The 20336-nt window shown below is 43.5% G+C and overlaps 1 protein-coding gene and 1 long non-coding RNA gene across 20 annotated transcripts in view; one reads left to right on the top strand and one right to left on the bottom strand.

The window, feature by feature from the left end:
- CSGALNACT1 (chondroitin sulfate N-acetylgalactosaminyltransferase 1) overlaps positions 1–20336 on the bottom strand; it is a 341791-nt gene that overhangs the window by 42846 nt on the left and 278609 nt on the right. For all 18 annotated transcript variants that reach the window (XM_078445488.1, XM_060653383.3, XM_060653386.3 and 15 more), the window contains one exon: positions 2328–2544. In XM_078445488.1, coding sequence (XP_078301614.1) covers positions 2328–2544 — 217 coding nt within the window. The remainder of the gene's footprint in view (positions 1–2327; positions 2545–20336) is intronic.
- Positions 9484–12075, top strand: LOC132691753 (uncharacterized). 2 transcript variants are annotated; one of them, XR_009615979.3, is made up of 3 exons: positions 9484–9901; positions 11694–11800; positions 11885–12075. It is a non-coding gene; the product is annotated as an uncharacterized LOC132691753 (long non-coding RNA). The 2 variants fall into 2 exon arrangements; XR_013554870.2 differs by lacking the exon at positions 9484–9901 and adding an exon at positions 10488–10754.

Raw genomic sequence — 20336 nt, 5'->3', positions numbered from 1 at the left:
AAATTTTTTCTGCTATGATTAGTTGTCCTAAGGTCATACACTGAACAATCCATTCTCTGCTGGCTGCTTTGAAATCCACCTCTACTAGTTCTGACACAGAATTAAATACTCTCAGGATTGAGTACCCTTTCTCATCTCATTTTTTCAGAGACCCAACACACTCAGAAACCCCTAGAGTTTCTGAGTGTCCTCTGTCCTGGGAAGGCTTTCTTATGGCCCACTGCCCCTGGTCTCCATTTCTCCTGGAGCTCCTAGCTCCCTTCAAGTGGATGCTAGTCCACCTGAATGCAGGCACCATCTCTGGAGCTCATCTCTTTACCCCTATATCTGGTCAAGTGTCTGGCACACACAGGCCTTCCAAATACCCTACCCAAGTAGCAAGCCTTCCCACCCACCCTCTCCTGCCTATGTACCACATTTTAAAACATTAACTAGATATTTTAACTAGAAATGTAACATTAACATTACATTTCATTTCATCATCTCAATGTTGGAGACTGGTAAACTAGTCATTTTATCTTTTTCAACAATACTTCTCTTCTAGTTTTATTCCTATTATTAAATATTTGCAATCCGGTCATATATAACCAAGAGAATCCTGCTACTCCAGGCCCCAGAGTCCCACGCAGAGGACTGAGCAGACACTCCTTTAGCACGAGCTCTACCTTGCCAAGCCCAGCACGCACAGTGACTGGCCTTCATGACTGGATGACACAGATTTCAGGGCCCATAATCTGGCAAGCTCTAGGCAGCTTCCTAGCCAAAGAAACTCATTGTCAACTAGTGCTAGAAATGGGCACACCAGCTGCTGGGAGCAATGATTTGACTTAATGCCCAGTGCCAACCACAGGTTCAGTCCTTCTCAGGAAATCATGCTTAATCAACCAGCAGCACTCTGACATCCTAAAGAGAATGCAGGGAACACAGAAACACCGAAGGAAGGCTGCGAGTAGCCAAAGCTCCATAGACACTTTACTATTGGAGTCAGAGGACACTGACAACACTCAAGTGATGGTCGCAGAGGGTACCTACAAATCAGGAACAGTTGAAAAGATCAGCCCACCCTACTCTGCATGGTGTCACAACTGAAGGCACAACTCCTGAACCTGGAGAAGAAAAGACAACAGACATTCTGATAGCTGTCTTTAAAGATCTAAAAGCCTATCATGTATAAGAGGAAATGGATTAGTTCAGTCATTTCCTCAGAGGCTAGAACTAGACCCACAGAGTATAAATCACAGGCAGGTGGACTGCAGGTCCAAATAATAGCCAGCTTTATATCTGAAGCTGGTCAACAACAGAGCAGCCTGCCTGGTGAAGGAGGCAGTTACATGGCACAGAGAACATGTGTCAGGGATGACCAGGTGATTTACAAAGGCCTCTTCTAAAACTGTTGAATTCTGACCCTAAAATTTATTTAGAGAAGGGCTGGTCTTCAAATGTAAAATTTTAAAAAGACTTCATTCGTTATCTAGAATTTTGAGAAGTATCAACCACACCCTTCTACTGAGCATTACCAGCTTTTAATAATGTGAATTTAATGATAAAAGATTAAAAATAAATTTTGATCTTCCAAGATTATAATTAGACACATATTAACACATATAATCTTTAAAATAAGCTGGCTAGCTAAGTGAGCTAATTAATCCTGACCAATGTAGGAAATGTTAGTCGTAACGGCTTACAAGAGCCAACATTGCACAATAGAGAGCTTGAAGACACATATGTAAAAACTACATTACTGCATCTGAAAATAAAATCGCACTTCGTCTTCTTGAGTAGCTACAAAAATGAGTGCTTGGAAACTTCTTGGCATAATTCTAAATTTAATCTCTGAGGAGATGTAGGTTAGAATAAAAAATGGATTCTGATTCAACCCATGGCAGCCGCTGCAGGAGCAGGACAACTAACTAAGGCTTTCTGCAGCTGAAGGCGCACATCCTCTATCCAAGTCCACGGGCCATGGGGATGATGGCTTTCCAGAGTCTGGGAGAGGCCTCACTCATGCCCCTGGCTGTCCCCAAACCTGAGCCCAAACTCAAGCTAGGCCTGAACACAGCAGGCAGTGAGCCATCTTTGCAGATCCTGATGAAAAGCCACCCTTCCGAATTTTCATTTCTTAAAGTAAATCTGCTTGTCTGGCAGTTTTCTGGTTGCTTTAGGGAAAGGCAAATACAAATGATAAACTTTATATGAAGAAAACAGTTGAACAAGAAGAGAAAGGGGCCTTTGTATTGGGCAGGGGAAATGCAGGAAATGCCGGGAAATGATAACAGCATTAAACACACACCACAGCGAGGAAGGGAGGCATGTACCAACAAACAAACCTGAAATTCTGCATGAACTGCCGGAACTTGTCCGCCCTCTTTGCCAGTGGCACGATAACGTTGATGAGTGTGTTGGCCATGTTGAGCTTTTCTTGTTTTACTTTCATGATAGGGCCAAATGGTCGAAACAACACAAGTCGTCTGAATTCGTGCTTCTGCTCCCCTTTGAAGGTGAGCTCATACAGAGTGCCTTTATCCCTTTCGGTGCGGTAGATCCCTGTCAACAGAAATACAAGGATAGTTTCAAAAATTAACCTTGGCTGCTGAGTGTTTTTTATAGCTGAGATCTAGCACAAAATGCGCCTTTGAAAACATTAAATTAAGATGAAATCTCTACATACAATAACTATTAGAAAACCCCAAATGCTCCCGTGTTAAAAAATCCCCAAAGAAATCAAAATCCCATCAATTTAAAAATCACATTTCTGAAGAGCTTCATAAACATGGAAAAAAGTTTGTAATGTCAGATACAAAACTGTATTTATACTAGAGGCATTCAAAAAAGGACTGTAAGGAAATATGCCAAAATAAGATTGGCTGTGATGTGGAATGGCGTGCTTTTTTTTTTCTTTTCTGCTATTATCCACACTTTCAGCAAGATGATTAGATAAATATTATAATTATTCTACGTACTTAATTTTAAAAGAATGTTAAAATTATCTCTTAGATATTATAGCCATTTCAGATGAACTGACCATAGCAATTTTGGGGGTATTTTGGGTTGGGGCTGTGCAAGTTTCTGGAAGCATTAAAGCACACAACACATAAGATACCCAACACAATGGCAGGTGCACATCTTATTTAATTTCATATTGTCCTTCCTAACTCTGAGGAGCAGCACAGCTCAGTGCTCCAGAGCCAGACTACTTGGGAGATCTATTTACACCCCGCCCCCAAATGAGCTCTACACCATGTCACTTGTACTAAAACACCACGGTCTTATTTGTCAGGTTGAAGTTGTGACCTGTCAACTCTCAGGATGAACCTCCTAAAGGCCTGATCCAACAGAATTTTTCTATCAAATAAGCAAACGATTCCCTGCTGCCTAGGTCCCATTGCCTGTCCAACATCACTGGTAATTGTGGGTGTTTTTCCTATAGTCAGAAGAATCTTGCAAAAATCCAGCCAATCACCAGATAATCTCCCTTATCTTTCACCTCTGACTTGCCATGTTTTCTATTCCATCTTTCTTCCCTCCTCTTAATCCCCACATTAGCTAGAATGCACCTTCCAGTCTTGGGAGAAGCTACAAAAGTACATCTCAGGGAAATACCCGCCTGCGGGGAGTCATAGCTCTCGACGCCTCTGATAAAGCACCCCTCCTTTCTTCCTCACTCCCTCTTCTCTTGTGGGCATAACAGGACTTCTCCACAAACACTGCTGGGTTCTCTTCCTCACTCTCTGCAGAATAGGAGCTTTTCCTTTTACAGTCCTTTTCCTGTTTACAGCCTCTTTGATCCTGTTCAAAGTCTGGATCTCCTTCAGGTGCCACAAAGAGGTGGAGTTTGGTACTGCAGATTTTCAAGGTAGTCTCATTTCTCACAGCTGTCCCAGGGGCCTGCCTCAAGATTCCAAATGCGCAACCTGCTGGCAGCCAGTCCGGATGATTTAAGGACCAGAGCACAGAGTTACAAGGACTGACTTCTCTTCGGAAGCCTCCATCGCTTCCTTGGGTAACAGGGCATACTGCTCAATGGCTCTGAGAATCAGGGCAGCTGAGAGAGGTTTTGCTGAGCTCATGCTGGAACAGAATCCAGAGTCCCTTCAGGGGTCATTCATGGAAGAAAGAAGAAGGTTCATTTCTTGGGAAGCTCAAAGGACTTCTCTGAAAACGTGAAGTGGTTCTTTTCAAAGTCTGTTAATTCTTTCAGCAATTCGTGCTTGTGGAGGAAACAGGCTCTTCCCCACCTCTAACTGTTGTCTACAGCAGCTGGGGAAACCACCAAATTCCAGGGCAAAAATAAGGCTGGGCGAGTCAGCAAGGAGTTGCATTTGCTAATGGAGCGTGTCTGCACAGCTGAAACAGGCCTGCCAGGGGTCGCTGGCTGTGCCTTGTCAAACTTCTGTTATTGGGGTCAGCAAGCATACCTTTTTCACACAGCAAGAAACCTGCAAAAGGCTGCTGACAGTTTAACATGCAGATAAAAACGTATGTGAGCCAAAGATTGTTTTTTTAACTGAGTCACTTTCTTTCTCAGCATTAGATAGGGATAAGAATCATAAAACATCTGAACCCACATATTTGAGAATACAGGTAGAAACATACACAAACCCATCTGAGAAGATGGACATCTACTTACAAAGAACCCAGAGAATGTGATAGTTCTTATCATAATGACTCTCCAGCACATAAGAGGAGCTGCCTTTCGCAGAGCATGTATCATCAGCCTGGGTGCAACAGGGTGGCAGCTTTGTTAAAATGGTTTCCAGGCCTGGCACTCCTTACTGGGAAGGCCAGAGCAGCCAGGCTAATCTTGCTCACCACAATGTCAGCTGCTTCCTCATCGTCTTCTACATCCCATGACTCAAAACAGTTATTACATCAACTTTTTAGCGTATTTCCCCATACTTTGCCTAATTAAATTAATGATGTCTTATAAATCTGATTCAGATCTCTTAATTCCCTCTATTTTAAATAAGTTATTTAAAACTCTCTTGCAACCTGTGTCCACTAAAACCCACACCTAGCCACCCACCCACCACACCCGCAGGCACATCCTCCCACACCTGCACACAGGACCCCTCAGTCTGATTGTAACACAAAGGACCACTCCTTAATGGATCCCTGTGCCTCCTGGAAATCTTCAGTGGTGGAAACACAAAGGGGCTGAGAGAAAAGGGGGACAGAAGCCTTCTGAGACAGAAATGATTTTTCAGCCAGTGAGGTGGCATGCACACCAGCAAATGCAAAGCAAACCAGCTTTGCATAGGATTGCATCATTTTTATGCATTATGTTAATTAGAGATCAAAATAAGAACTTCACAGCGAGCTTAGATTTTGGTTTAGATACCCTAACTGGCACCCTCTTTCCCCTTCTTTCTCTCCATAGATGCTAAGTTTACTTTCAGTTTGGTGTTTCTGTTTCCTGAGCAAGGTTCTTAGTGCTTGTAAGTAAAATCTTATTCTACTCAAGGACACCAGACTCTAGGATGACCAACTACATGGGGATACCTCCAGGCATCCAAGGTATAGTTCCCTGGTCTGCAGCAAATGGCTGTCCCTTTAGCAGGCCAGGAGCTAACCAGACATAGGCCCCCTCTCTAAAACCTGTCCTCAACATAGGACCTCAGAAATCAAGATGCTGGAGGTCAAGGAGGTACGACTCCTTACCCTCACACTCCTGCTACCTTCACTCAATATATGTGCATAGGTTGTGGCCCAGTCCTGCACTGCTGATCCCAGAAGTTTCTCCACTGTCATCCCTGCCTTTCCTACCTTCCCACATGGAGCCTGGGTCAGGTCTCCCAGCACAATAACTACAATCCTCTGCCAACCCGTGTCCTACTTCCAGGACCCAATCCATCCTGACATATCCTGTGGCCCTCAGCCTTCCTACAGTACCATTCTAATCCTGCTTCTCTCTCACAAGCTTCTTAGAGCCTAGAGAATAAAGTACCAACCCCATGTCCAGGCCTTCAAGACCCTCCATAATGTGACCTCAGTGTGCTATCCTAACTGCAGGCCTTATCCCCGCCTCACGAGAAATATGGGCTCTAGGCAAGCTGCTTCACAATGAGCATTTACAACTACTTTTTCCCCTTGGAGAAACTGGAACCCTCCTGAAAAGCTGGTGGGAAAATGGTACAGCCACAATGGAGAAGAGTTTGGCAGTTCTTCAAAAAGCTAAACATGGGATCAACATATGATCCAGCAGTTCCACTTCTGGGTATGTACCCAAAAGAAATGAAAGCAGAGACTTGAAGAGATACTTGTGCACACATGTTCATACACGCACTGCTTATAATACCAAAAGATGGCAACAGCCCAAACCTCAACCAAGAGATGAATGGACACAACACAGTAGACACACACAATGGACTACGACCCAGCCTTAAAAAGGAATGGGATTCTGACACATGCCACAACATGGATGAACCCTAAACCACGTGCTTGGTGAAATAAGCCAGACACAAAAGGACAGATATTGTATGGGTCCACTTATATGAGGAATCTAGACTAGTCAAATTCCTAGAGACAGAAAGCGGGCTGGTGGTTACCAGGGATTGGGGGAGCAGGAAATGGGGAGTTAGTATATAATGGGCACAGAGTTTCAGTCTGACATGATGAAAAGGTTCTAGAAATGGGTAGTGTGATGGTGACACAATAATGTGAATATGCTTAATGTCACTGGACTGTACACTTAAAAATAGTTAAAATGGTAAATTTTACGTATACTTTACCACAATAACTGCTGAAAAGGCCTTGAATTTTCTCAAGACACATTTCCCCACCAGTCTACCTTTTTTGCCCTCCTAAATCTGACCCTCCTCCTTTGGGAGGATTCCCATGACGTTCTCAATCCAAAGTGGCCATTCAATCCTCCACTCTGGTCTTCAGAGATTTTAAACTTTTCATTGCTGAACTAGTTTTTTGGCCCCTAAGGACTTTGGAGATCATCTAGGCCAGCCTTGTCATTCTACAGGTGAATAAACTGAGTCACAGGGCAGTTGTGATCTGCCTGTGTTCACCACACTTTTTAATGCCTGACTGGAACATACCATGTGTGAGGGTTTGCTCCCTAGAGGTCACTTTTCATATTCGACATTAACAGCTCAGAGCAGAGATGCAGGACCATGCAGAAGTCAGAATAAACAATATAAAGTCTGTCATAAAAACCACTGTTTGGCTCATTTACCCACAGATAATCTTCACATCCACCCTTAGAACTTTTCTTTTACTTTCACGCACAATTGTAACAGTTATTAAACAATAATCATCTAAATTCATAGTCTACAACACATTCAAAGTAGTAAATTTTAAGAGGAATTCTCATAAAAAAATCTTTCTACCAACAAAAGAAGAGTGTATGGGAAAAGGGAATCTAGAACTGGCAGAAACGCTGACAGTAGTACCTAGTGGTCTCCTGACAACAGTGCGGGGGAGGCAGAACATTATTTGTTTTTAATTAAAATGTCTGAGACACTGAATATAAAGAAAAAACACTCATGTAACTTGCCTTGAATATATCACTGTAAGAGCATATTCTCCTTACTCCTATTCAAGAAGACAAACAGAAATACCCGAGAAAGATTTTACTCCTAACATTAATTTTTAACTATTCTGGTGCTTTAGTGATTTTCAGTTAGAAAATTCTGCTTAGCAGGAATACGTACCTCATTCCCAGACCCTGTGGGATAAACGAGACATTATTACAGTGCCATCTGTTGCTGGCTCTGTTTTCTTAGGGAAAATAGTAGACATCTGACATTGTGAAAGAGATGTTCCTGAGAGTGCCCCGAACCTTCAAATGCTCAGGTACTCTACGTAAGAAATTCTCCCCATAAAAACCGAATAAAAAGTGACCACTCTAAAGCTCTTCCTCAGGTAGGGTAATGTCTGTATGAGCCTTGCTTTCTGCTGCATCACAGTGCATCCGTTCACAGTAACTTCTGGATGTGTCCCAACGCAAGTTTATTGTGGTTTTCGGCCTTCACCAAACATTTCTTTCGTCTGATAAGAAACAGTTGCACTGACTGATGCCCTTGCTGAAACAACTCCTGAATTGCCTCGTCTTACTTCTATTTATTGCATTTGGTATGTATTTGTTCTTGTTATAGAGCTATGCAAATTCATCACCTGGTCCTTAATCTATCAGAAATTTCTAAGAATCTCACTTTACTTAGAGCTCCTCCTTATTTTATCACTTCTACTAACAGTTGACTTTCTTTTCAGAGGCATTTCCCCCCCCCCCCCAAGACTACAACCTACCTGTCACTTCATGAAACCTCCCAGATGTCAGACAATAAATGGAAAGCAAAGGCATGTTATGATTCCAGCGCCCCGGTGGGCTGGGATCCTCACCAGGTCCCCGCCAGCCTGACAGGCTTCATATTCATGTGACATGGTTATTTTGATCCTTACTGATTTTTCCTATGGGTTATTTACTGTGGATTGTGTTTTATATTAGAAATATAAAAATGAACATAATCGCTGTGCTTTCAGAGAGAAAGGTAGATAGGTAAACAGCACAGCCATAAATGTATGATAAGCACCTAAGAGAGTCTACCTAAGGTGTAAGGGAACAGAAAGGAGGAAGTGTCTACCTGCCGGAAGGTGTGAACAGTTTGATAAAAGATGTTTCACCAGAACTGAAGACTGAGTGGGTGTTTGCCATGACCGCAAAATCAGAGAGGGCATTCTATGGATAGATATCAGCATAAGCTAAGAGATAGAAAAAAGCAAAAATCAATGTGTTATGTATGGCAAACCTAAGGCAGTTCAGCGAGGCTGGAGTGCAAAAAGCTAGGTCTGGGACAGAGGCAGGAAGTGAAGCTGGGGGGACTCAGGTAGGGCACACCATGCTGGCCCACTAGGTCATCCTCAAGGGCACGAACTCTGACCTGAAGCTCAGGGTTGTTAACAGGGGAGACGGGGACCACTTCAGCACCATCACGTTACAGCAGCGGGGTGGGGAGCAGAGCATCGAGGGACCACAGGGATTGAGATCAGATTGCAATGAGGAGAGAAGCACAATGATTCAGCAAGAAATGACAAAGCCCTAAATTGTGACAGTGCCAGGGGAGATGATGAGAAGTGGAAAAAACTCAAGAAAACGTGGTTAGAAAATGGGACAGCAAGTGAGGGAGAGGGAGAAAGGCAGTGTGACTCCAACCACAGGTGAGAAAAGGGTTTTGAGTCAAGCTTTGGAGAGGCTGATTTCAGGAGCCGCTGGAGGGGGACTGAAGCGCAGCAGACTGGCTTCTCTGGGACACACAGAGGTGGGTGTCCCCAGCCTGCAAGCTGAAGCTGTGGGTGTGGGTCAGACCATTCAGGACGTCTGTAAGGAGAGGAGAGGGAGCATGGGATGCAGGCCTGGGGTGTCCCAACCCCACAGGAGTTATGTGTGTGCATCAGCAAGGGAGGTGGAGAGGCCAGGAGAAGTGAGACAAATCACAGAAGGCAGAAGGTGGCACAGGCAGCCAGCGAGTGCAGGACTGCAGTGGTGCAAGTCTCATCAAGGTTAAGTATGACAAGGATGAAACTGACCCACGGGATGGCAAGTATGAGATCACTGGTGACCTCACCAATGAGGGCTTCAGAGAAGGGACAGAGCTGCGAGCCAGACATGAAGGATGATGACAGATGAAGTGGCAGGAATGAGTTGAGGGAGTTGAACATTTTCCTTTCATTTCCTTCAAGTTGTTGAGTTACTGTTGCCTGTGGACCTTTGCCCATTCTTTCCCCTCTGCCCGGGATGCCTTCCCTCAGGCCAGGGTACAACTGGATCCTTCTCACAAAGCCACCTCCTCAAAGAGGCCCTCTCTAGTCTCGCTCCCCACTTCCACCCTGCCCCATCACTCTGCCACCTCTCATCCATCACCTGCCTATTCATTACTGTTCCCACCACTAGAAGGTAAGCACCAGGACAACCAGAATAAGTCTGCATCCCTAATGGAAATCCCTTGCAAAGAGGAAGGGAAGGAGGGAGGGAAGGAAGGTGCCTGGCTAAGAAGGGAATGAATGCAACAGAACAGTAACTAAGGGAACTTACAGAGTTGACAGTGTTTTCTTTTGTTACAAAAAATAGGAAAAAGAAACAACCCTTCATATGTTGAGAGGAAGGAACAAAGAGAAGTAGGCAATGAGGATACACAGATGGAATGAGAAAGTGGGAGGTATGTGGGACCAGCAGCCTTGAAAGGACATGGCCTTGGACAAAGCAGTATCACCTGCTCTCCAGAGCAGGGCAGAAATAAGAAAGCAAAGGGGCAGGTAGTGCAGGTTTGGGGCAAGAAGCCAAACAAAGGCATGAGAACTAACACTAAGTGAAGTGGGAGGGAGGCCAGGCCTCCCAGGTCATAAGGGGACCAAGGGTGGATATGGGCCCTGAGAGGGGTGCTGGGAGCCTGGATGGTGGCCAGAGGATGGGAGATAGCACAAAGTGCAGCCGGGCTGGAGATCAGAAATTTGTACTGATATCAGCACACATAGACCTTCAGGGGCTTTCCTCCAGCAGCACGAAGGACAGGTGGAGGAGGGGGCAAGACAGTGATCTAGGACTGGGCTCTGCAGGACAGGTGTGGAGGGCTGGGAAGAAAGTGGCCAAAGGAATCCATCATGGACTCCAGGCTAGAAAGGGAGGAGTAAGGCCTAAGGAAAGGAAGGTCAAAGGGCACGGAATGGCTCAGACTATGAATGAACAATGCGGAGAGTGAAGTCAGAAGTAATAATAGAAGTCATGGGGAAAAATGGATTTCTGATGATGTGTAGGTTTAATGAAAAAGCAGGGCTCTTCCAGGAGATGACAAGGCCCAAGATGTGGCTGCCCTGGAAGTTGGCCTCTGCACTTTCCCTCTCTCTATGCCCTTGAGTTGGCCAGACCACATAATGTGCCCCTCGAGATCCCCAACTACACAGATCTCTTTTTCACCCTGAGTTCTTCAAGGACTGTGGCCTGTTATGAAGAAATAGTAGATCCATCTCTTTCCATAACTTTAAGAAACCAATGGTGAAAAATTACACAGACTAGATGTCTCCCTGAACTAAAGACAGTTTAAGGGGCTAGACAACAGCAGTGAGGACTAAGATAGTAGGGAGTTCTGCAGGGATTCCAGAACAAACATCTGAGGGAAGTCAGAGTGCATTGTTGGGGCACGTTTCTGAATAGCTGGGGAACTTCCTGCCAATACACTGTACATCCAGGATGCTGTGGAAAAGCAGATATCTTTAGATATAGGTAGCAGCAATGAGAAGGAGTTAAAAGGTTAAAGAGCAGAGAATATGTGACAGTGTTACTGTCTCTGGTCAACCGCTGAGCTTGTCTGTACACAATTACTTAAGTGACTTACTGCCAAAATAGAGGATGTACTGCATTTACATTCCCCAACCCATGTCTATTTCTCAAACCACATTCACAAATTTCATCTTAGTTCTAAAAAAGTCTCCTAGGGGCACCTGTGCGGCTCAGTTGGTTCAGCGTACAACTTGATTTTGGCTCAGGTCCTGATCTCACGATAGTGAGATCTAGCCCCTTATTGAGTTTGAGCCCCACGTCAGGTCTGCCCTGGGTGTGGAGCCTGCTTAGGATTGCTTCTCCTCCTCCCTCTGTCCTTCCCCAACTCACACTCTTAACCTCTCTCAAAAAATAAAGACAAATAAAAAAAGCCTTCTAATGAGGTAAGCCATTTACCCATTTCCTTTTACAGACAGGTGAACTAAGACCTTCATAGCAGTTAAATAAGGAGCCAGTTCAAGGTTCCAAATGGTATGCTCGAAGATGATGGGCAATCACTGCATTTCAAAGCATGTCATGGTAAGTCTCTTTAAAGGTAACTTAACTTTACCATCAAATGGGTGTTTATAATTCTTTCTTTTCTGTTCTTCCTTTCTTTTCAAGATTGACTATCAAGGACAGAAAAACACCAATAAAGATCACATCAGAAAGCTAATCAACTTTCCAAAGTATATCAGGAAAGTCATTCTTAAAATTCACCTTTGAAGATTAGTGTATTATTGATTCATTCATGGACAGCAATTTCCTCATCTTTAAGAAATGGGATTAATACCTATTTCTTCATAGAGCTGTTGTAGAGATTAAATAAATTAATACATGCAAATATGTATGCCTGGTACATGGGAAGTACTCAGTGATATCAGCAATAGCAATAACCTTAATAACTGTCATTACTACTATTATATTATTATGTCATCCCGCTCTGCCCCATTAGCCATTTAATGCATTCCTGCTTTTGGTCAGACAGGTCAGGGCTCTGGTGCAAGCCCCACTCTTGCTATGCTCTACACTGGTCTTAAACATGCTTGGAGGCTGAATCTAATCACTCATTTTTAGAAATCATCATTGTGGATCCAGAGATATGGGGATTCTTGAATATTCTGGTAAAAAGCCTGGTAATACACAAATTAACATATATAATATTTAAGTCAAGGAAATTTTTAGAATATTGCAATAGGATTTTTTTAACTGTTGCTTGAGAAATCCATTTCTTTTTTTTATTTAAAAACATTTTTTAAACATTTTTATTTATTTTTGAGAGACAGAGAGAGACAGAGCGTGAGCAGGGGAAGGTCAGAGAGAGAGGGACACACAGAATCCGAAGCAGGCTCCAGCCTCTGAGCTGTCAGCACAGAGCCTGATGCGGGGCTCGAACTCACAAACTGCGAGTTCATGACCTGAGCTGAAGTCGGACGCTCAACCGACTGAGCCACCCAGGCACCCGGAGAAATCCATTTCTAATGCATAATAACGACTGGAATTTTTAACACATTGATCCCATAGCCCTTTATCAGATACCATGACCTTCAATTTGACTACAACCACCCCCTCATAACCTTCCTGGTTAGCAAAGCCCTTTACCATATCACACCTACATCCCAATCACTAACATAATTCATACTTAGAACACTTTCCTTCCCTCTGCCAGACACACCCAGTCTCCTGGCTGTCGCTGACAGCTTCTGTGTTTGGCCAACATCTATGCCAGAGACTCACGGTCTAACTCTGGCTTCACTGTTCACTTTGTGCCACCTTAAATAAGATATTTAATGACACAGGGTTCCTACTTCCTAGTCTTAAAAATTGAATCACAGTCTATGTTCAAAGCATCAACATCAACTGCTTTGTGCTTCAGGGAAATTGCATCTCCTGTAAGTATTTATTCTATTTGACTAACTCATCTAATTAGTCAGTGGTAAAAATTCATTTTAGCTTTACAAAATAGGCTGTAAGAGTGAGTCATTAGACATTTGGGGGAAGATATGTATATTTCTGTGGAACTTCTGAACTACATATAAACCACAGCAGGCTGAAGAGCAAGAAAAGAATCAGAAGACCTACAATATAGGTCACAATATTCTACCATAATAGACACGAGTTGACTTGTATTTGTCTATGCCAGTAGAAACTGGAAAGCTTTAGAAAATACAGATTCTAGGGGCGCCTGGGTGGTTCAGTCAGTTAAGCTCCCATCCCAAGGTCCAAACCTTGGCAGTGAAATCTGAATGATATATCATGTCCTCCAAACATTCCAGGGACACAAGGGTAGTAAGTAAGGGGAAGAGTATAGTGAATAATGGGATATGCTTCTGTTAACCCATAAATTCAGTCACTCATTCCTTCAACAATCCCTCAAAAAGCACTTTCCACTATTGGTAAAAGACTACAGTACATAAAGATGAATAAAACAATGACTCCCAGAAATGAGCAGCTACAGCACTGTGGTTAAGGCCAGGGGTGATGGTAAGAAACCCCTACTTCTGCTTGGGAGACTTAAGAATAGCTGCCTGGAGAGGCAAGCATCTGAGCGATGTTGAGGAGGAGAACGGTGTAGTAGGCAGACTCCATACAGGATGTGCGAGGACTGGCAGGCTGACCAGCACATTCAATAGTGTACAATAGCACAGAAGAAGAATATGGTACATTCAGAAAACTACACAAGTTCAGTAAGGCTGAGAGAGGGGCCAGGTGAAGGACACAGCAAGACATGAAGCTCAAGGGCAGGTTCCAAATCACAATGGCCTTGTGAGTTACACTAAGGAGGACTTACTGTTTGGCACCACAGAGATTTTTGGGTTTTGTTTGGATATTGGTTTGTGGATTTTCTTATGTTTCAGGCAACCACTGTCAGAAAAATTTAACAATCTGAATCTTAAACTGTAAAAATGTATGTTCTATTCAGTGTAAAGTTTTGAAGACCACCCCCCCCCCATTGAGGTTAGCTTTCAATTGGAAGACTGAATCCTATGCACACTTTCCTCCACGTCCTTACAAACACACACAGACACAGATACACATCTCCACTGATCACCAAGGGAAAACACAACATGTAATGAGAGAGTAAAAAGTGTTTTCCCTTTGGGGTAAAAAGCACACTAAGAAACAACTTTAATACTAGTGGGAGCTGTGAGGTTTGTCAGCCCAACAGGAGCATCCTTTTTAATATACTAATCTGCTCAGAATGCCAAGCTGCATTTTGGTCATACTGAACCCCTGTGAGGTAGCAAGTCATAAAGTGACACTTGATAACAAAGCCAGAGAAAGATCTTACAGAGATAATCTGACCCAAGAGAGAGACAGACATGAATTTTAATTCCATTCAACCATTAACTTGCTCTATGACTTTGGACAAAGTCAATTCTCAAAGCTTCAGTTTCCCCAAATGTACAACACAGGCACTAAACAAAACACAACTCACTGGGTCCACGAAATAACAATAAACCAAAAGAAATACAATTTTTTAACCAGTTTATATTTCTATTTCCTAATTTTTTCCATTTCATTCTTATGTATACACTCTGCAGCAGAAGATAAGACCTTAGCTCTGTTATCCTTTCCCATCCTAAACATAAACAAACATGTTTATATTCTTCCAATACACTTATCACCCTTGTTAGTTAAATTAGTATGTGGTTCAGAAAAAACACAATTGTAATCTTAGGATTAAGAGAGCCACTGTCTCTATAAAATTCCTACAGCAACTTTAGTAACATATCATAACACTGATGTATATTGAAGCACAGAAACAATTCCATAGGAAGGCAAAACAATGTGCTCTATAAGACAGGCGGTTTTCCAGTGACAGTTTAATATAAGGAATTTTTTTAACTTAGAAAATCTATAAAAATAGATAATATTTAACCTATGTAGAAGGTACTCCCTAAATATTTTTTCTCAAGTAAGTCATGATGGATTATTTGGTCTATGCTACTGTACCCCTCAGCCTTCAATCTGTGTGGGTCTGTGACTGCTTTGGTTAAGAGAGCACATGAAGTGATGTGGTTTCCACTTTGTTTTCTGGAACACATAAGAAGTTAAACTACCCTGAGGTTGCCATGCTATCAAGAAGCCACACTGCAAGGACAAGCCATGCATAGGCAATCCAGTTAGCAGTCCTGGTCCTCAGGACATCATAGCCCAGCTGCCAGACCTGGGAGTGAATGAGCATTCAGATGATTCAAGTCCATTCAAGCCCCTACCTGTCAGCCCCAGCCTTCTAGCCTTCCTAGATGGAGCCCCAAACATGCTGTAGCAAGACAAGCCATCCCCACTGTGCCCTTTCTGAATCCCTGACCCATATAATCTGTTACCACATGAAAATGATGACCTCAAGCAACTAAATTCTGGGATAATTTGTATTGCAGCAATAATAACTGGAACGTATTTCATAATAGCATGTAAATACATAAATGTGCTATGCTGCTCACTAACAGCACATGAAAACATTATCAGTTACTGTGCTCATAGTATTACTGACATCCCCTTGTGACTCACTAGGCATGTACCAGAATGTAAGGCCACTGGACCTGAGTATGGAACTGGGCAGAAGGAGTTCCCCAGATAGGACTAAAATTTTCCTCAGAAAGAAGTTCTGGGGGACTCCTAGGTGGCTCAGTCTGTTAAGTACCCAACTCTTGATTTCAACTCAAGTCATGATCTCAGGGTAGTGAGATTGACCTGAGTCCCACACAGGGCTCCATGCTGGGTGTGGAGCCTGCTTAAGAGTCTCTCTCTCCTCTTCTCACTCTGGCCCCTTCCCTCCCCCACAGGAACACGGGCACAGCTCTCTCTCTCTAAGAAAAAAAAGGAAGCTCTGGGTCCACAAAACACATGGACAAATGTTGGCAGCTGAGACCCCCAAACCCCATAAAATTCAGCATGGCTACAATAAATTTAACCTAGAAAACCTTTCAAGTAGATGATATAAAACTTTTACTTCGGCTATAACATCACACAAATAAACAAAGACCCCTTGGTTAAGTAGCTACTGATACCTATTTTGCATTTAATCTCTTGGTGAATTCTCTAAAATAAAAATGTACCTCGGTTATATAAATAGTTAACTTGAGAGACAGAAACTAACATATCAATAATTATCTTGAGTCTAAGTAGTCCACATACCAGGTAAAAGGAGAGACTGGCAGAGTGGTTAAGAAACAAACAAGCACAACGATAGGCTGTTTACAAAAAACTCACTTCAAATTCAATAAATGACTTAGGTAACTTGAAGGAAAAAGGATGGAGAAAGATATATCATGCAAACATTAACAAAAAAGGAGTGGCTATGTGAGGTAAAGCAGACTTCAAGAATGAAGAAAATTACTAGAGACAGAGGGACATCACAAAATGATAAAAGGTTCAATCCACGGAGAAGACACAATGATCCTACACGTGTGTACCCCAAACAACAGAGTCTCAAAAGACAGAAGAAAAACTGATGAAGATGAAAGGTGAAAGAGACAATTCTATAATTATCGTTGGGAACATCTATCCCCTTGTCAGCAACAGAGAGAACCACCAGACATCCCAGGTGTCCTTCTGTCTTTCAGTGGGACGTCGTCTTCATGGCCAGGGTCTTGCTGTTTCCCCCACCATGTGAGGTGAGTGGCTGCCTGTGCAAGTAGACGGAGGCCCCAGGGCACATGGGCCCGATGGGGAGGCTGGCCTCAGGGCAACACCAGCCAGCTTGTGGGACTGGGACACCCTCATTGCCCCAGAGGGCTGGCATGTCCCTAAACATCTGCCCTGTGCAGTGGGCTGTCAGGAAAGAATAGGTCACCTGTGGCTCCTTCAAAGGATTCCATGGGCCCCAGAGGGGTCCTCTTTCTTGCCGGCCCATGCGCCACTTTCTCCAATGTGGGAGGGCACTCAGGTTGATATCAGAATCACTGAGGCCCTTGGAGGCACGCGAGGTGCTGCAGTGGGCATTGGAGCCACCCGAGACCTCCCGTGGGGAAGAGTTCCCGCCCAAATTTCCCATGATGGGCATTGGAGGAAGAGGCTGGGCCCGGGGCTACTTGGCTGGACACTAGACAGCTTTGGCATAGCGGGTAGAGAGTCCCTGAGGAGTGCTGGCAGCTTGGCCGGGATCCCGGGTGGCACACAGGGCTCGTGGCTCCCAGCTCTTCCTGATGGGCCCACTCCTGGTGGATGCGTGTCCTTATGGGGCCACGGGGTCTTCCCCCAACTGGATAGGGCTTTGCCTGCCAATGGCTTCTTGGTCAGTGCCCCGACCCAGGGCATGCCAGGGTTTTTGTCCCATGCACCCTCTTCCCAATGAGGTTGAAGTCGCTGGGGAACCGTGCTGGCCCCTCTCTCTGCACTAACCCAAAATCAGGAAGATACGAACAGCACAATCAACCAACAGGATCTCATTCACAGAGAATATTCCACCCAACAACAGCATAATACACTTATTTTTCAAGCACCCATAGAACATTCAATAAGACAGACTATATCTTGGGCCATAAAACAAACCAAAAATTTGAAAAGAATTGAAATTATACAGAGTGTGCTCTCTGATCATAATGGATTCAAAGTAGAAACTAATAATGGAAGATAAGAAAATCCCTGAACACTTAGAAATTAAGTAACACACTTCTAAATAATCCATGGATTAAAAAGGAAGTCTCAGAGATTTTGAAAAATACATTCCAGTAAATAGTTAACTTGCTCTAAAAGGTTGTTAGATATAGAAGAGATGATACTCAGAACATCTACCAAGGATAATTATTTTGAAACAATCGACTTTATTTTTCTGACAGTGGTACACAGTCTGGTATCTGTTAAGCCATACCTAGTTCAATAATAAAAGTGTAAGTGTGCTTCGACATCCTAGATTAGTGCCTGGCACATTATAGGTGCTCAGTAAATTGTTGATTCATTCATCATTGAATGAATCAATGTTCACTCTCTCTGTGGGGACTGAGAGGCAGTAGACAGCAGCACAGACCCCAGAGCCAGGGTTCCCAGGTTCAAGTTCCAGTTATGTATTCCTGAGCAAGCAACTGAGCCTTTCTTTACTCCTGTGTCCTCACTTGTAAAATAAGGATGACCAGAATAAAAGACCTATCTCATAGGGACTGCAGTGTGGATAGAAGTACATGTGTAACACACAATATCTTACCTGGGGACATTACCTAGAGATATTACCTAGGGATGTGGGAAGAAAGACTTGCATTCTCTCACCCCAACAAAGGTCACGTACTAGTACCTTTGAGAGGTCAAATATATTTCATGATGTTCTACCAAAGAGTATCACAATTTCCAGGAACCAGCCCCTGGAACAGGTACTGGTTCAAGAACCATTCCTTGAAAGGCTATTCCAGCTCTAGATCTGCCAACTCCTTTAGAGCAGTGGCTTATAACTGTGGTGGCACACTGGAATCACCTGGGGAGCTTTAAAAATACTGATGCCCAGCCCCCAACCAAGAGGCTGATTTAATTAGTCTGTAGTGCAGCCTGTGCACCCCAAGAGATTGTAATGTGCAGCCAAGGTTAAAAAGCACTGCTCTAGGGGAATATAATTTCAATGCTTCCACATCCAGGGATTCCCAAATGGAGGCAAAGTCATTGACAGACAGTCACGGGGCACTAGTACTCTTCAGAGTGATGCTAGGAGTTAAGTAATGACAGAAATAATGCCTCCCCTTTCTCCACCACTGAACTGCTCTATTACTCCAAACTGCATCAGTAAAGGAGTGTTAATGTTGCAGAGGCCTAATGTGACACAGGTTTTTATCCCTCGAAAGCTTCATAGTCAAATGAAACTGGAGTGAACAACATGAAACCAGGAAAGAACCAGCCCTCTGCACTTGTCATTCTCCTTAAAAGGGCCGTTAAGTACATGGTGCATCTTTGCCATGTGCTTACCAGTAATGATCTTGATAAGCCCTGGTGTTCCCTGTTATATAACATCCATTTTAGGTGGTTAGTGTTTGGACAGTGGACACTTCCATGAAAAAAATGTGAAGACGATGGGCGCCTGGGTGGCGCAGTCGGTTAAGCGTCCGACTTCAGCCAGGTCACGATCTCGCGGTCTGTGAGTTCGAGCCCCGCGTCGGGCTCTGGGCTGATGGCTCGGAGCCTGGAGCCTGTTTCCGATTCTGTGTCTCCCTCTCTCTCTGCCCCTCCCCTGTTCATGCTCTGTCTCTCTCTGTCCCAAAAATAAATAAAAAACGTTGAAAAAAAAAAAATAAATAAAAAAAATAAATAAAAAAAAAAATGTGAAGACGAAATACTGGCAGCATGAGAACATCATGAGCATGGTCTCAGGCATGACTGCTCTTATGAGATGGGGTTGGTTATGATGTAGAGATGGAACGGGGAAGAGACAGGTGGAAATACACTTGGAGACGGGCCCATCTATAAAACATGTGTAAAAATTGTCTTCTGGGTCGAGGGCCCCGTCCACTCCAATAAATATGGCAGACTTCACAGCTGTCACTGACATAGATAAGGCACCTCAAGGGCCACTGCTATAAAAGACTCCAGGCTGTCTTTCTTCATATGAGTCTCTTCTCTGAGTAGACCAAGAGGAAGGCCTCTAAAGACTGGAGGACTCAATCCATGGTGAGAACCAGGGTTCTCAAAGTGTTATTTGGGGGTCAGTGGTCCAGGTGCCCTGTAGCCTGGTCTTTGGTTTTATTAATGTCAATAATTTGATACAGCTGGATTTCTTCTTCTTTCTCTTCCATTATTATTGTATTGTAAGATCTGGATATTTCATCCCTCTCATTTTTCTCATTAATTCTGTCTTATTCTCCTACATTTGCTTATGATATCTTAACTGTAATAACTGAGGCTTACAAAGAAATTTGGTGCCACACAAAAGGAATACAGTTCAAAAGCGTAAGAAGTAAAATTATAACCAAGCAAATACCCAGAATGAAGGGATGTTCATGCAGATACAGATACAGAAAACCTGGACAGTTAGTATTCTGCATTAAGTTCCCTCAGAAGCTATGAAATTTAACAAGAACCTGAAGGCAGAGCCACATCTCTTGACTTGGGTGAAGAAGATTCCTGTCCATGAATCACACTAATGCCTATCTTC

This window comes from Panthera onca, chromosome B1, assembly GCF_046562875.1.
Source record: "Panthera onca isolate mPanOnc1 chromosome B1, mPanOnc1 haplotype 2, whole genome shotgun sequence".
In the NCBI taxonomy this organism is placed as follows: domain Eukaryota; kingdom Metazoa; phylum Chordata; class Mammalia; order Carnivora; family Felidae; genus Panthera; species Panthera onca.
This window is presented reverse-complemented; position numbering and strand designations above follow the sequence as displayed.